We start from the raw sequence: 17,269 nt of genomic DNA, 5'->3' as shown, positions 1-17,269 counted from the left end.
TATTTAACAATCCGATTATTATCAAAGCTGCTTTATTGATAAATACATAGAAGCACAATGTCAGAACTGTACAAATATAAAGAAATCTTATAAATATGCTACATCACCAGTTTAAGAACTTAGTATTAACAAAGAAAGCCGCCTTAAGGAAGAGGCTACGGGAGCTATAAGGTAAACTTCACACTATACAGGAGACATTTTTTCCTGACTTGCTTTAGAACTGTGTCTAAGATTTCGAATGACATAAACTAAAAACCTTGATTGAGTCAACATTGCTATTATGTCAGTATTGAATATCTAGAAACCTTCAATTTTCTGTGATCTTGGGATTTTTAGAGCTGAACATCAGTTTAGAAATGTTTAACACTAGTGCTCATACAAATCCTGAGCTTCAGTACCAATTTCAATAAATCACTTTTGAAAAATATTTTTAAAATATATATATTTTGACTAAACAAAAGAGAAAAAAAAGTCTAAATCATTTAAATGACTGGCAAAGTAAACAACAACAAATCTGATCAAATTTTTGTTCCCTGACATACAAGTACATTTTGCTGACGAACATATATAGATTTAAGTTGAAAATTACTCGAAATTTTCATGATAATGTCAATGTTTAAAGACTGGCAACCACTAAAAGTACGTTCAGGTGTAGTTTTAACAGCCTAATTCCACTAGAAAGGCACAGTAACCCTGAGCTAACTGGGCAGTTCAGCTTTAACCCCGAACTGATCACACACCTTCTTCAATTGCTCCTCCAGCAGGATGTTCTTCTTGACTTCTAAGTTGTAGTTATATTTCAAGTCCTCAATCTCATCAAAAAATGTCGGGTCAAAGTTTTCCAGTTCTTTCTTCAGCTTCTTCACCTCAGTTTGAAGTTTTGTCTTCTCAGTTTCAGCTGCCTGCAGGAGGGTTTTGAGCTTCCCGTGATCTACGAATAAAACAAACAAACAAGTGAAATGACTGTTGTTCTTCAGAACAGTTTATATCAAACATACTAAGTTATTTTGACTGAACAACTTAAACTGGTATCATAATGTGTAACATTATTAAACTGAAACCAAAATAAAGCTTCTTCCATGTCAGAAGTATGTGGCACGTTTTTCTCTATTACCAGTAGCAGCAGCTCTCTTTTTATTTGCTTACTTCTGAATTTAAAACATGACGGCAGTATTACTAGAACACCCGAATAAATCTCTCACAGCTTCATTCTCATTGTTTCCAGAAACAGCAGTGTGTCTGAGAGTCTCACCTAGTTTAGAAGACGTCTCCCCGTATCGCTCGCTGTACTCGTTGAGCTTTTGCTTCAGATCTACGTTCTCCTTCTGCAGCTCAGTGTTGACCAACCTTAGAAATTAAAGCAACATTTCAGTTCCACAAGTTACATAATGCAGAGAAAACGTACAGGATTTGAATGGGAAATTACTGCTGTCCTCCATATGAACACTGCTACACTTTATAGGTTTGCTTTGCACTCATTTGGTCCTGTATCAGACATGTAGGCCAAAGCTCTGTCTTTGGTTGATAACCAGCGACAGTCATGGTGACTCACTAACTTCTTCAGAAAGGATTTAGTAATAAATCAATTGTATTGTGATGATATTATGGTCATTTAAATGAGTAATTCCAAGTAAACTGTCTTGAAAAGACTGAAAGAAATTTTTCATTTTTCACATTTACAAAGATTTGCTTGATGTGATACAACAGTGCAACAGTCCAACCATCTCTAACCATATTAACCATCAGCGCACACAGTTTCACTCACCTCATTGCCTGGAAGTCCTTGGTGAGCCCTGCATCTGTCTTTGCAGTGGTGGGAAAACCTTTTAACATGTCAACCTGAGAAATGAAAACAATTTAAACACATTTCCGGCACATCGACTTTGACTACTCAGCCTGCGAAAAAAGTTGTATGATATAATGTCCTCTGTGACTTCTGTGAGAGAGTTTACTTAAAGTCTGTTGAAACTACCCTTCATGATGTCACCAGCGTTATCTAAGCTTGGACTTGGAGACTTGACATGTTTTAAACTGGGGTTGTGGAGTTTGACAGATGTGAATAACCAGGCATGGAGACTATTTAGTTGCATCATGAGATGGGTGGGGCTCGGGAGGCTTCAAATCTGACCTTGATTTTTTTCAATCTGTCTCAAGCAATATTAAAATGCTGGAGCACTTAAAAGAACGTCCCTAACTGACCTGTTGTTTTCCATAATAAATGACAAGCATGACTGAACAAAGCCACGATGATGATGATGATGATGATGATGATGATGATGATGACTAACTTAGACTAACTATTGTAAAAAAAAAAAAAAAAAATAGTCGTGGGAAAACATAACAATTTTGCCTGATAAAACACTCCAGTCCCCCCAGAGTCAAGACAGAAAATCATCAGTTAGCCTGTGTCTGATTGTTGTTATTACATGAGATTGTTATTTAGCCTGTACCTGATCCTCGAGGCGCCGGACGCTTGTCTGAGCTCTTTCCTCGCGCTCGTTCACCTCCTTCAGCTGCTGTTTGAGTTCAGAGAGGCTGGAGGTCTTCTGAGACAGCTCCTTCTCCAGTTCCTTCATCTTGTTCTCAAACATTCTGCAGATGGGAGTCAAACAACCACTGGCTCACACTCTGTAAACTCTACATGTAGCCTGAAGCTTTTATAAGTGGATGACACAAGGTCAAGGTTTTGAATTGCCACTTGTCATGAGTGTTGCTATTTTATACTGCTGGTTTATTCAGTCTGATAGCGACATAACCCACCGTTCATTAAAGCTTTGAAAGCTTTTTAATTAGCTTTGAACACCCACTCAGATACGACTCTAATGGATTTCATAAAGAACAGTCTGCTGACCTTGTTAGCACAGACGCCTTCCAGGTCTTGCTGTCCGCTCCCTCTGTGATGGGTCTGGACAGAGCTGCCCGAAGCCGCTGTTTGGTTTCTTCCAGCTCTGCCTCCAGCTTCTCGTTGTTCACCTCCAGCCCCGTTTTGGTCACTCTCAGCCTCTCCGCAGCCTCCATTTCCTGTTTACAACATGAAGCATGCACACCAGTTGAAACAACAGATGAACATGTGTATTCAGCTTCTATATCACAAAAACAAGTGCTGCCATCAAAGTAAAAACTCTATTAAAAGTGCAACATATTGTGGAACTAATATGTGTAGTTACCCTTCTGATTTCCTTGCGTAGACGTTCATTTTCCATCACTATTTTCTCCAGTCCTTTGGTTTTAGACTCAAGTTTTAAACTGAGCTCGGCTTCACTTTGACTCTTCAGTTTTTCAAAATCAGCCTAAAAACAGAAAACAATATTTACTGTCAGTTGTAGCAACAGAACAAAGAAGTTCATCATAAACTTCTCCGACAGAAGGAAACACGATGTGGTCAGCAACCTTTAGTTTGTCGTTTTCTCGCTCCAGGGCAGCGATCTTGTCTTGATTTGCAGGTGCGCTGGATTTCTTTAGCGACTCATTTTCCCTCTGCACCCTCTCCACCACCTTCTTCATCAACCCAATGGTTTTCTCGAGTTCAGGTACAGTTTTACCGCTGTGACCAGTCTGATGAGAAACACGTTACAAATCACGATCATGATAAACAGTTGGAACATTGAGCTTCTTTTCAATTTGTTTCATGGGTCATGGGGATTTTTATTACCTCATACATAGACACACTATGTGTAGGTTTAGACTCCTATTTATGTGTCCAGTTATTTCTGGGAAAGTAATCATCTATAGAAAGACAATAGGTGACTTTAGGTGAACTTACTCCAGGTATATGAGACAGCTTTTTCTTCACCTCTGCCTTTTCCTTTTTCAGTGCGCTGCACATCTCCTTAAGGTCTGCAACTTGATTCTGTGAAAAACAAAGAGAAACTGGATAAAATCATATGAAACACAAGTTGCTCTTGCCCAAATAAATATAGAATCTTTTAAGTTACTGTGGGGTTAAACACATTTTTGTTCCATTGTATTAAAGCTTGTAAAATGGCAATATGGAAACATATGTGGATTTATGATGCTTATTAGAAATTGAAAAGGTGTTTTTCAGAATACATTAAAATGTCTTGGCTTTGATATCGATACTGCTGATACTAGTTAACTGTTACGTGTACCTTGAGTCTTGGTAAGTCTTTGTTGCTCTGCTCCAGCTGGAAGCGCAGCTCCAAGTTCTCAGAGGCCAGCTTGAGGTTTTCTTTTTGCAGGTCCTGATCTCTCTGTGAGGTGGTGCCAGTTCCCCGTCCTGAAGTCTGGAGGAAAGAAAAGATATAAAATGAGCCAGAGAAAATGATTTAAAATGTATGATTAGTTCAAGTGCTACAGAGGAAAAACTTCCAAAACAAAAGATCTAGGGGAGTGTAGAAAAACAGCTTCTGTTCTTGGGGTCTTGAGATTCACACAACCACAGAAACCTTTAGTCCATGATGGACAACGCAGGGGAGGAAAACACCAACACGCTTACAAGCCACTTTACTACTCATTGTTCAAGCCTTGAGTTTGACTCTGCCACATCTACTGTAATGCTATCACAGCTCTATCATTCAGCTGGGTGACTACAGAAGCCTGGAGTACCTTCAGATATCTAAGAGATCTGCTTTCTTGTTTTCGTGCAAGCTCGTCCCTTTTTCTACCGACGAACCCCGGGGGTTTGCTCAGTGTGGCGCTGGAGTCCACATCAGGGTCTGCTGAACAGGACTGTTCTGGATTATCTTCCTCTGTTGCCTCCTTTGTAGTCTCAAATGCTTCATGTTTCATCTCAACCTGCTTGTCAGCCTCTTCTGCCCTGATCCCCCCATCATCATCTGCATCTCCATCATCTAGTTCTGCACCACGCTCTTTCACGCTCTCACAGGTTTCACCTCCTGTTGCTGCTGCCCCCGTCTCTGGGGATGACATAACTGATTCTGGTCTTTCTGACTGATCGTCAGGCTCATTTTCTTTTGTGGTCTGTGGTTGAGAGAGCAGGAAGTTTTCTTCCTTTTCTTCAACCACATCAAGATCAGAAGCATGTTTGATGCCTTGTGTTTTTTCAACATGATCTGCTTCTGTTTGTGTCTCATCATCTCTAACATGATCAGTGTCAGCTCTGTCAGCTGCTGTTTTTTCTTTCACATCAGGGCTCGGTCGCTCTTCTCCGCCAAAGCTGGTTTGAGTTTCTCTATCTGTCTGGCTCAGCTCTGGCTCCCACTGACGGTCAGTGGGGTCGTCTACAGCTTCAAGGCTGGCAGAGCCGCAGGAGGATACAGCAGGATGGAGCGCAGCTTTCCCTCTGCGTGACTCGTCCGCAACATCAAAAGTGACAGAATAAATCCCCCTCAAAGCCTGAAGGGAGGAGCCTCTTACCTTCACAGGCTATGAATCACATTACATCCAGAGAAGGAGATACAAAAGGAAAGAGAGTGAAGAATGATGAATAGACAAAAACAGTAAAAGAGAAACATCTTTGGCGCATTTACACTCCAGTCAAGTGTAACCCTTTGACTACACATAGGTGATCTCCATTTAACTTGTAATGTGACTCAGCTGTCTGCACCAGGGATGACTATATATGCAAACAGGTATATTTATAATGGATTTAGATCTGTTTTCACTTTGTTTCAAATTATTTTTGCTGATCAATTCTAAGTAATTAGTTGAAACACTGAAGGTGTAAGCATGCATTTATGTTAGCCTTTCCAAGCTAACATAAATGCACATTCATTACAGTCATTATGTGCGTTGGTGAGCGCTTACAGAGGGTCTTGACAGAGACTCTTTGGACGTCTGACTCTGCAGAGTGTGGACTCTCTCCTCCAGGTAGCGGTTCCTCAGCGTCAGGTTCTCCATGGCGTCATCACGAGGTAAAGCCTGGCGCTGTCTGCAAGTTCAACAAAAATATAAAAAGGTCCGTGTCTGGATTACATGACTCTATTACGAGCCTCAGCTATAAGAATTTGGTTTAAATTATTTGCAGTACGTTATTTTATTAAAATCATTTATGTAATCTAATTTAATCTCTCAGTCCATAACATGCTCATGTGTATCCAATAATGATGATAAGATTATATTATATTACAAATAATTACACAGTAGAATTCCATAAAATTAAGACATTAGATTATACAGTAGGTTATTTGCTTTTTATAATGGAAAACATGTTCTAAGTACACAACTTATAATTACAAGTATACTGAATCCCCATACACTGAAAAATAGCAAGATTTTTAAGGACTGGTAGATACTTTATCGTGAAGATCTGTCTCTCCAGGTCGGAGTTCTTCTTCTTCAGCTCCTCCATTTCTTTCTCCATTTCAGTGGATCTCACTCCCACCACCTGATCAGCGGTCACACCTCGAGCCTTCAGCTTTCTCTGCAGTGCGCCCTTCTCTTGCTCCAGTCTGCATACACAATAAAACGCAGAATAAAAACAGAGCGGGTGCCAACAGCTGACAGAAATGTAAATAAAAAAAAAAAAACTGTGTACAGCTGTGTGACAGCTCCATAAAACCCATTTTACTCTGTTTTCAAAACTGAAAGTGGCAGCAGCTTTCTACAGTCAGTTAGACTGAATTCTGTCACGTCTTTCATAATAAGACACCATATACAGTATAAGTTTCTACCTTCCTTCTTGACTTCGCTATTGACTCATTAGTGCTACATCATTTTGAGGCAACTCATCGATTAGTTGAGAGCAAGATGAACAGATGTTGCGTGAACACTGACCTGCCATAGAGGTCTTTCAGAGTGCTGAGCTGTTTTGACAGAGACTCATTCTCTCGTTCCTTCTCCTTCACCGAGTTCTTCACCTTTTCCATCTTAGCCTGCCATTTCTTACCCTCCTCCCACCGCACTATTTCTTCTTTGGTCTGTAAGACAAGCAAACATGTGCTGAATGGCAATACTACTACTAATGACACAATCATGCAACACTATTTGATTGTTTAATCTTCAAACCTTTTCATGATCATCTTTGGTATTTTTCTCCAGGTCAGACTCCAGCCTCCTGATCTTCTTCTGCAGATTCTCGACGGTTGGCCCCTTCCCATCTGGTTCTGGTTGATTCTAATCAGTAAATACAGAGAAAGAAGATTTTCATAGCACCTCACTTTTCTCTGATAGTGTACTTACAGCAGAGACGGACGGCATTCCTAACAAGTGTTCCATTCCCTGCTTGATTCAATTGAGAGAAGCGAGGCGCAAACACTGGAAAGGTTAGGGTCACACCACATGGGATCATGTTCAAGATATGAGAGAGCGAGAGAGAGCGAGAGAGAGCGAGAGCGAGCGAGAGCGAGAGAGAGAGAGAGAGAGAGACAGATTTAGCGAAAGCTCTGAGAAAAATGACATGCTAGGTGGCACTGATCCACAAGAATACCTGAATAATTAAATTAACTCTGATATCCACTGGAGGAAGTTAGAAGAATGTGAGATTCCATTTTTGATGCATTCCTTGATTATTTTTTATTTGCTGTAGTAGGATTTTGCATGGCTTGCATTTCAATGTTTTATGCAATTTCAAGGTCAGAATGTCTTGCTTGAGTCATGTGGCTGTTGTTGAGCATATCACTCTTCAACCTATGTAATAATAACAACAGTGACAAGACTGAGCTCCAGATCAAAGCATTACAACACCTCTTACACATGCTAACCTGAAGAGCGCTGCTGAGCCTCTTGATTTGTTGCTTGAGCTCCTGGATTTCCTGCTCCCTCTCCTCCTTCTCGGCCTGCAGGCGTCTCTGGGTTTTTTGACTCCTCTGAAGGTCCTGGCTCAAGCAGTCCACTTCCTCTCTAAGGGTGTTCTCCCGACCTTTGGCTGCCCTGACAGACTCCTTTGCAGCGTGAAGTTCTTCATTGAGGTCTTGCAACCGCACCTTTGGAGAAGAGAGATTTAAGGTCTGGTGAGATTCTATATTTTTCTTATTGACAACAAATCCAGAAGAAGTCCAAAACCACACAACAAGTGATGCTACTGACTAATTGTGCCTGTGTATTCAGAGCCTGGTATTATCTTATTCCCCTCTGCCACAGAGCTCCATTATTGTCCAGAAACAACCAAAAACACATCAGTGAGCCACAATGTTGCACTGGGTTACATGTTATTGTTTACGTGTTGTTGTATATTTCATACAACAAATACCATCCGTTAACCACATACACTGTCCAGCTACCATAAACATTCATTAGTGCACTAGGTACATAGGTGTATGTTAGTCTGCAGCTAAGACAGTCTACAGATGCAGAAGTTACTCCTGCTTCAGTGCCATTTGCTAGAGGCTGCACCTCCCTGCTGATTTAGTAGGTTTCAGTACATTACAAGGGGCTTGATGGAGAGTGCCAAAAGGAAGCAGAAACATTTTCATTGAGAGATCGACCATTGTTGATTTTTGTCTTTTCATGGGATTTGTTGACAATAAAAAAAAATAAACACTGTAGCCAGACTTCCTCTTTAAGGTTGTTTATTTGCTGAACCTTGCAATGTGTTTGTGTCCGTCAGTTATGCTGCACAGTCTAAGCAACATATTTATATATTGTCATGATAGTGTTTTAAATCTAGTGTCTGAATCTACTGTTGAAGTCTACCACATGTCAAATATGCTGTCTGGGCAAAGAAGCCCATGTCATGTATTCACCAACTTCACCAGGTAGATCCTGACTGGAAACCAGCACAGACCAGAAGCAGCTACTAAAGGCTGCTGACAAGTATAAAAGCAGGAGTAGATGATATTTCTGTTGCTTTATGAAATTACCAGCTTAAAAAACCAGCTGTCACAATGTCTAGCTGGTATTGTTTTCACGTTGTGAGTCTGTGTGTGTGTGTGTGTGTGTGTGTGTGTGTGTGTGTGTGTGTGTATCGTCATGGCAAAATGAAACGTCTGAGACTCTTACTGTAGCTGGAACTACCACAGAGGCAGTTACCAAGTGTTTGTTTTGTAACTGTGATGGCGTAGCAGATGCGATCATTAAACTTAACAGGTATGTAGTTGAGATCCAAATGAAGATGGATGTGGTCTGACCCATGAGCGCCAAGTACTTTTGATCTTACTAAAGCTTTCTTTGTGTTCATCAGCTCAACAGCTATTCATAAATGTCAGTACTGAAACATAAACTACAAGAATGATCCTGTGAGATGGGGATCTCACCTTCAGGTCTTTGGTGTGCCTGTCAATCAGCATCTGCACATTGAGACTCTCTTCTTTCTGTGCAGCGCTGGCTATGACTTGCTGCTCTGCGGCTGATGTCATCTCTGCCCGCAGCTCCAGCAGAGCCTTACTGAGAGCCTGGGGAAACAGGGAACAAAGAGGTGTCAGTCATGATTAATATGATGAGTGCAGTGGTGAGACCTCGGTTAATGCATCATTGTGGCTTTCTACTTCTCTCTGTCACTCTCATTAAATATATATAAACTTCAGAAACATTTTTTTCTGGCTGTAGTTTTTGCAAATAAAAAAAAAATTGTGTACCATATTAAACACTTTCATTAAACACTTTGGGAGCTTTTATTAAAGTCCACCTGCCACAAACATCTCTGGAAAGGGATGAAACAGAAGCACTCAGGGGAAAGGTGCCGAAAACAGACAGCATGTCTTCATTCCCACAGAAATGAATCTAGGTACTTTCACAAGGCAACAGGACCCACTGCTTTATCCTGCTAAAAAAGTACAAGAACAATTAAACTTAAATGATTAAAGAACAACCTTGAGCTGTTTCTCTTTCTGGGTAAGTTGCGCTTTGAGTCGTTCCACCAGGTTTTTCATGGTGTTGCTGGGGGAGCGGATGTTGGCCGCCTTCTGGGCATCCAGCTCAGTTCGCAGGTAGTTCATCTCCTTCTCCACCTGGGCCATCTGGTTCCTATGATCCTCAGTCTCAGCGGTCAGAGCCTTCACCTGGGCAACATGACGCTCCTCCAGCCTGCAACAAATCCCTTCTGTTAGTTTGTTTTATACATACATATTCATATTTTCTTAACTAGTATTAAAAACATAACTTTAAATACTTTTAACACTTGTTTCAATTTTTATCTGACATGGGTGTAGGGGATTATTATTCCATCTTTCTCCATGTCATTACTGCTGAGTCTATATAGTGGGGATGCAGTTTAAAATGTGATCAATGTTTGATCTTGTTCTTGTGATCTGTTGCTAATGTGACATGCAGAGGATACAGTCATGTGTGTAATCAATGACGATCACACACACACAAAGGAACACACTTAATCTAAAGGTTAGGCTGCAAACAGAAAAATTCATCACAAGCCTAAAACTGCACAGAAAAACAATGTTCCTGCCTAAAGATACTTTCATGCACACATAATATTGTGTTTACACTTCTGTACATTCAACCTTCAACAGAACAAGAGCTTTTATTTCATCAACTTCCCAACCTCCCGCTGTAATAACTAATGTCTAGTTCAGGGCTCAGTTTCACACAGACAGGCCGGTATTGAACCTGAGTGGGGTAATATTTATGCTGTAGTAAATACGAAAATCTAGGCAATTTTAACTCCCATTTGTGTCAAAGCCAGGCTGGTAAGTCATTTTTATCACATGTAAGACAATATCTCCACCAGACAGGGAGGTATTTTCTTGCATGAAGGTTTATTCTACATGTTTGGCAGGTTTTGTGACACACAGTGATAATTCTGCCTCACAGGGCGATTTGGCCTTGTTATCTGTTTTGACATAAGTAGGGTGATTTTTCTGCCAGACAAGGAGATACAACCTAGTTGGCTACAAAACATCCTGACCTAAGTGAATGACTAAATGTTTACTTTTTTTTGAATAAATAAATTGTGGCCAATAAGCAGTGAGCTCCAGAAAGACGCCTAATCTCTGTGCTGTGATAGTAGGTGAAACTGCTGTTATAAACCGAGCTGCCAATTCATTAAGTATATAAACCTAATGTAATTCAACACAACTTGTGGTGGTGATGAATAGTATTCTTGACTTTCTATAGAACCATATTTCCTGACTTTCAGTCAGGATTTAAAGAGCACCATAGCACAGAGACAGCAATTGGACAAAGTACTTGTCTCTGTACTTATGTCTTATTAGATCTCAACGCTGTATTTGCCGCCACTGACCATCACATCCTATTACAGAGACTGGAACATTTAATTGGCATTAAAGGAACCGCACTAAGCTGGTTTAAGTCCCATTTACCAGATCGATATCAGTCTGTACATGTTAACTATGAACGATCTCCCAGTTATGCTGCTATAGGCCTGAGCATCAAGCTCCTCTCTCTTCCTCCTCTCCCTCTCCATCTGTATCATATCCCATTAATACATGTTACTAGGCTTCTTCTCTGTGTTCTCGTGTCTCTCCTCCTGTTGCTCTCTGCAGGTACCTCTGCCTCTGGAGCTGTAGAGCGTGTATCTGTGACTGCAGACCACCTACTGCCCCATGATCCTGCTCAACACCCACTGCTGCAATTATTATATTATCATTAGTCTCATTAATAATAATAATAGGAAGAATTATAGTTTCTGTAAATTATATTATAAAGGGTACTGTGTAGATCTGCTCTATATACAAAATGAGAGATTCTGTTATGATTTGATGTTATAAATATAAAACTTGACTTGTTCATGTCATTGGGTGTGTTCTAATAAAGCTGAAACGCTGATGTCCCATTGCACAACTGAAATCTTGTTAACTTTTAACCCCCAACATCCAGTTTCCTCAAGCGTCCCCTTAAGTAGCTTTAAGGTTGTTAAAGTCATCTTATTCCACATTGCCTGACATTATCAATTTGTTCTGTTTCATTGTTGAAGCTATATGGTCTTTACACCGAGTGGAATATCAATTTTACCATCCTGTCCTCTCTTGAACAGCTAAGATAAAGGCAACATAAAGAATTAGGATAAAGATTCTGCTTTAATATAATCTTCACGGTTGACCCCCCGGTCAGACTCAGAAAAAGCCTCAGGGTTAATCACTTTGACATCTCGTCGGCGTGTTTCTTAGCCTGTGTTTCCATGGCGCTCCTGTGTCGCTCCAGCTCAGCCGTGGTCAGCTTCAGCTTCTCTGTGGCAGAGGAGAGTGAGAAGTCCTGCTCAGCCACCAACTGCTCCAGCTCAGCCAGGCGCTCCAGATGCTTGGAGGTTGGCACCCTGATAGTCGGCTTCTTCATCAGTTCCTGGACAAAGAAAGGAGAGAGTGTTGAACAAAACAGTTGATGCTGCTTCAAACAAAGCATATAGTGCTCAAAGACCAGTAACATCTTTTAAATGATGTGAATGTGAAGATGGGATATTTTCCCCTGAAACACTGGTTGACTAAGAGTGACAGTATCCTCAGAAATAAACATGGGACTTACTTGTGTTCAAAGGAAACATCCTATATGAATCTGAAGTCATGAACTAGACTTAGGGAGTGTTACAGGATGTGTGTTAGTTGTGTTTTTCAGATGTTCATCTTGTGCATCTGAAAGACACACATCTGTTCTAAACAATCCAGCTGTGTGCAGAGGCCAAAGAGGGCTTATGTTTTACATGCACTATACATGCGTGAGTGTAACTATCATGGTATGCAGCATGGAGTTAAGCCAAACCGTCAAAGCTGTTTAAGCAGGAAGAAAAACACAGCTCATAAAGAGACACGGATCTGGCATACCATTGCTGTCTGTTTGAATCGGTCCAGGGAGGTGTCCGTGTGCAGGTCCAGCTTCTGATGCAGCATTCGTAGCTCCTCCTGATGCCTCTTTATCATCTCCTCTTGGTCCTGGGATCAACACAGTGTCATTAAAATGAAATACAGACACATATAAAAACGTTTAAGTTCTTCTTTTACTCAAGCGTTGTGCTTAAGTATAGTTTAAAGTGACTCGTATTTTACTTGACATTTAGAATTTTGTTACTTTAAACATCTACTCTACCACAAGTTAAAAGGAAATGTGGTACTTTTAACCCCACTACATTTATTGTACAGCTATAGTTACTAGTTACCTTATAGATTAACATTTTCTATATCTAACAAATACTAACTTTATAAAAGACAATGCATTGTTAAAGATTAAACTAGTGCCTCCCCTTCGAAAAAAGCAGTGTCTACTTGGAGGCTCGTCACATTTCAGATGTCACTGAGTTCGAGATATTCTCCCTCTGAGCTTCTCACATATATTCATATAAATAATTGTACAAGACTTAAAATGGTACACATTTGTTGAGGCAAAAAATAACACTTAATATTAATATTTAATATAACATAGAACTCCAGTAACTCCTGCAACTAATAACCAATACGGTGTAACTCACAGATAAGCTAATGCCTTTTAAACATCACACAGGAATCACATGAGAGGGTTGTTTATTCATGAAGAATCATTTCCAGTATTTCTCCTTGTATTACCTGTCTGGCTTGAACCAACTGCTTCTGGTATTTCTTTAGCACGTCTTCTTTTTTATCAAGTCGACCCTGGAGATCCTTGATGGTCTGGTGGGCGACCTTGAGCGCAGGCTGACTGTCTGACTGGCCCTCTTCATGCTTGGCGAGGTCAGCTAGCAGGCGCTCTCTATTGGCAGCAGCTGGGAGCCGAAGACGCAGCTCATTGATCACTTTGTCCCTGGACACAATGTTTTGCTCGGCCTTCCACAGAGCTGCTTCTTTCTCTTTCAGCTTCTGCATGTGGAGGAGAATTCAAACAATGTAGTATGTGTTTGATTTAAAAGGAATACATATGAACATGGGCAGAATACTATACCTCATCCAAACTTTTGCAGGTGGCCTGTGTGTCCAGGATGGTGCGGACATGCTCCCTGATTTTACCCAGAGCAAACTCTAACTGATGAGCGAGAGGTAGACTTGGGTCTGGTAGGGAGCCTGAGCCTTCCTCAAACTGAAAACAACCAAAAATATTTCCATTAGCAACATGTAAAACGTAACTTTTTTGTACATTTAACTCTGAATTTAAAAGCTGAGAAAGAGCTGGAAAACCAGTCTGTTTCTAAATAATCATGTTATTATTCCTGTTGCGCTCGAGCTACTTCACCGTCAACGGCTGTAAACAACAGTTTACCTTCGCCGCACTGCTCAGAATTTCACTCTGGTGCTTCTCATACTGGTCCAGTTGGCGCTCCAGCTCTACCTCTCGCTGATCCCACGCAAGCTGGTGTTCTTCTTGATGCTTGACACGATAAAGACAAGAACATGGACGTGGACTTTGAATTCTTCCTGACAAACTTCTGTACTGAAAAGCTCCTTAACAAGTTACAGCTGAGTTTTTCTCTCACCGTATTTTGCTGCACAATATCCTCCTCCAGCGAGCGGATGGTTCGCTCCTGCTCCTGCACAAGGTTCTTCAGGAACCTGATCTCCTCATTCTGGACCACCACTTCCCTCCCTTTCCTCAGCTCCTGCAGACGAGCTTCTTCCATCTTCTTGTGCCACTCCGTTACCTGTTTGAATGTTATGAGTTGTGGGCAAGATGTCCCGCAAAACAAGTGTTATCACAAGACCAACAGTGTGTTATTCAACCATTGTAATGTTTTTATCTGTCAATCAAAGCTGCAGAACAGATCATTTGATAAATATCTGTGCCTATACCTGCAACATTTTCCCCCACTGACCTTCTGGGCCCCTTTCACATCCTTTAGTGTCGAGATGAGCTCCTTCAGCCCTCCAAGCGACAGTTCCAGCTCATCAGCCCTGCCTTCTGCTCTCCTCCTCTCCTTCTCTGCCTTCATCTTCTCTTCCTGGGCTTTTGCTCTGTCCTCCTGGAGGCTCACCATAGCCACAGAGAACTTTTCCTGCTGGGGAAGTGGCAGCGCTCCAGCAAACTGCCTACGTAGTGATTGGATGGTCTGCCGTAGGTGCTTGGAGCGATTTCTGCCCTCCTGGCGGGCGAGGAACAGAGTACGCTCATTGGCATCCAGACGCTGTTCAGCACGCAGCTTGTAGGCCTCCAGCTGCTGGGTGCGAGAGGTGGCCGCCTCCAGCTTGGCCAAAGCAGCTGATTCACTGAGCTGCAGAGCCACAATATGCTGGTAGAGCTTCGCAATGAGGGCCTTCTCATCCGAGTGTGACTGAGGGAAAGAGATGACACTGAAGACACAGGCTTAAAACTATTTCACACAACTGCCTGCTACACAACCAGGTTTGCATGTGTTTTGATTCATAAAGTTAAATATACTTTTTACCACTCCAATATTAACAGGCAGACCTATTAAATTATCTTATACTTTCATTTACTTCTTTGCAAGTTAAAAGTTATGAATGCCTGAAAATCCTTATGAATCAGTGGAAACTACTGAACAATCACTATAATAAAGTGACCTGTCAGCAGATAACTGTGATAGAAAGTGTAGTTAAGTATCTGATTTGGTGAGTCGTCACACTGTCACAACAAGTGCCTAAAATGCTCAAGTTGAAGTCTTTTACTTTAATTGTGAATCAAAGGTTGTACATCAGACAGTAGGCCTTATAAACCTACTGTTGTTTCTAAATGTGCTTTGTAAATACATTTGATTTGGCTTACAAAAGCTTCTTAATTGAAAGGCAACAGTAAAAATCTTTCAAAGAGCTAAACAGAAAAAGCGTCCCAAGTTCAGTAAATTCACCCAGTTACCTGGTAGTCCAGTATCTGTCTCCTCAAAGCTTCTACTTCCTTCTCTTTGGACTGTTGTCTGGCCTGGAGAGCAGACACCTGCATCATGGCCACATCAGACACCTCTTGAAGCCTGTAGAAAAAAGCAACAGATACAACATTCTTTACATACACTTTTTAAAACAGTAAAAGAAGCCTAAAGCCTTTATTGCTAACATTATAGGCAGCGCAAAGGAGAGAATAATGCTTGCATAACAAAAAGGCATCTCAGGCTGTACAAACTAATACAGATACCAAAACAAATGGGCAGTTTTAGTCTTAGCGCAAATGCAGTTAAACTACATTTGACAGGTGGATTTAAAGGATCATGTTCATCTGTTGAATGGTTGGCATATAAAACTTTGAAGTGAAGTTGCAGTAACAGTTTAATATAGTAAAACCAAAATGAAGTATCATTGAAAAAAAAAATAAAAATAAAAACATGATTTTAAAAATTGAATTGGATTTGATTGTACTGTTAAATGGGAGCTCATTAAATCAGAGATGACCTTAAACAAGAAGTTGGCAGTGATAAGACATATATTTGCCAAAAAGTCAAATTCTCCTGCTTCTCCCACTCTGACCTGGGGAAGCTTATTATTCGCAGCCATTTGAAAGTTTTATTGGTTACACTCCTGTGACCATAAAGAAACATTTATGTTCATATCGCTTATTTCCAAAGTTATTCTAGGATTGTAACTGCAAATATATTTCATGATAAGAACCTTAGTGATTAATCTTGGGCCTGCACATTGTAAAACTTACTTAGAAACCTCAATGCGCAGCTCAGCCTCAGCTTTCTCCAGCTCTGTAATCCTGGCTCTGTCAGCGTCACTCACAGCTTTGCTGATGGTGTCCGCCAGTTCATCTCTCAGCTCCCGCTCCACCCTCTGGGCCTCTACATTCATCTTGGTCAACTGAGGAAAAACAGGGGTATGACTGCTTGATAAGATTCTTTAAATGAAGACTTCGAAATGTCCTTTACTAGTTTGAATTTGGTACGGACTGACAAACATTAAAACAGTTACGTACCCATGTTGTCGTATTTCTGGGGTCATGAACCAAAATGTTGAGATAGTAATATAGCATAAAACAGGATTCTTCATTTGTACAATCCAAAAGAACTTACGTCTTTATTGTAAGACTGTTCGTCTGCCAAGTGACCTCAATTTTACATCTAACAATTTATTAAAAAATAATAGCACTGATGCCCAGAGCAACAACTCAAGTCTGGAGCACATGTCAGAAAAAAAAAAAAGGAAAAACCCAAACTCATCTATCGTTTTCCGTGGCCTCTTACCTCTGCAAACTTGGACTCCAGTTCTAAGTTGCGCTCTTCCACTTGCCGGAGAGAATTCCTCACGTGTTCATACATTTTGTGGGCATGCTCGGCTCTCTGCCTCTCATTCAGCTCCTTCATCTCTAAGGTGGTGATTCGTCTGGCAGCAGATACCATCTCATTGTTGGCCAGCGCCTTGTCTGCCTTGTCCATGCCATTTTCAACTGCTGACATTAAGGAAAAAACACAATCTAAGGGTGGGATCCACAAAAAATATCTATTCATAGTTTAAACTAAATCCTGCTGATCTGCAGCCCACCCTTACAGTCTTTTTGTTGCTGTACTGGCTGACATTCGTATTGGTTACAATGACATTTTACTGAGCATCCCTAATCTTTCTGTGATAATCATCCACTGTATTACAACACTGCGTCT

At 40.9% G+C, this 17,269-nt stretch overlaps 1 protein-coding gene across 3 annotated transcripts in view; it reads right to left on the bottom strand.

Moving 5' to 3' along the window:
* Positions 1–10: 10 nt before the first annotated feature.
* cep290 (centrosomal protein 290) overlaps positions 11–17,269 on the bottom strand; it is a 32,245-nt gene continuing 14,986 nt past the window's right edge. For 2 of the 3 annotated variants that reach the window (XM_056386828.1, XM_056386830.1), the window contains 26 exons: positions 16,856–17,061; positions 16,321–16,472; positions 15,538–15,649; positions 14,540–14,995; positions 14,204–14,368; positions 13,990–14,097; positions 13,675–13,809; positions 13,323–13,592; positions 12,588–12,695; positions 11,912–12,111; positions 9,669–9,882; positions 9,114–9,251; positions 7,623–7,844; positions 6,928–7,035; positions 6,697–6,839; positions 6,216–6,371; positions 5,728–5,851; positions 4,110–4,244; positions 3,764–3,850; positions 3,391–3,555; positions 3,168–3,290; positions 2,852–3,021; positions 2,451–2,592; positions 1,766–1,839; positions 1,253–1,347; positions 11–931 (listed from right to left, as the gene is read on the bottom strand). In XM_056386828.1, coding sequence (XP_056242803.1) covers positions 699–931; positions 1,253–1,347; positions 1,766–1,839; positions 2,451–2,592; positions 2,852–3,021; positions 3,168–3,290; positions 3,391–3,555; positions 3,764–3,850; positions 4,110–4,244; positions 5,728–5,851; positions 6,216–6,371; positions 6,697–6,839; positions 6,928–7,035; positions 7,623–7,844; positions 9,114–9,251; positions 9,669–9,882; positions 11,912–12,111; positions 12,588–12,695; positions 13,323–13,592; positions 13,675–13,809; positions 13,990–14,097; positions 14,204–14,368; positions 14,540–14,995; positions 15,538–15,649; positions 16,321–16,472; positions 16,856–17,061 — 4,241 coding nt within the window. In that variant the 3' untranslated portion in view covers positions 11–698. The remainder of the gene's footprint in view (positions 932–1,252; positions 1,348–1,765; positions 1,840–2,450; positions 2,593–2,851; positions 3,022–3,167; positions 3,291–3,390; positions 3,556–3,763; positions 3,851–4,109; positions 4,245–5,727; positions 5,852–6,215; positions 6,372–6,696; positions 6,840–6,927; positions 7,036–7,622; positions 7,845–9,113; positions 9,252–9,668; positions 9,883–11,911; positions 12,112–12,587; positions 12,696–13,322; positions 13,593–13,674; positions 13,810–13,989; positions 14,098–14,203; positions 14,369–14,539; positions 14,996–15,537; positions 15,650–16,320; positions 16,473–16,855; positions 17,062–17,269) is intronic. The other variant, XM_056386829.1, reaches the window with a different exon arrangement.

Source organism: Seriola aureovittata, chromosome 10, assembly GCF_021018895.1.
Source record: "Seriola aureovittata isolate HTS-2021-v1 ecotype China chromosome 10, ASM2101889v1, whole genome shotgun sequence".
Lineage (NCBI taxonomy): Eukaryota > Metazoa > Chordata > Actinopteri > Carangiformes > Carangidae > Seriola > Seriola aureovittata.
The sequence above is the reverse complement of the archived record's forward strand: the minus strand, read 5'-3'. Positions and strand labels throughout refer to the sequence as shown.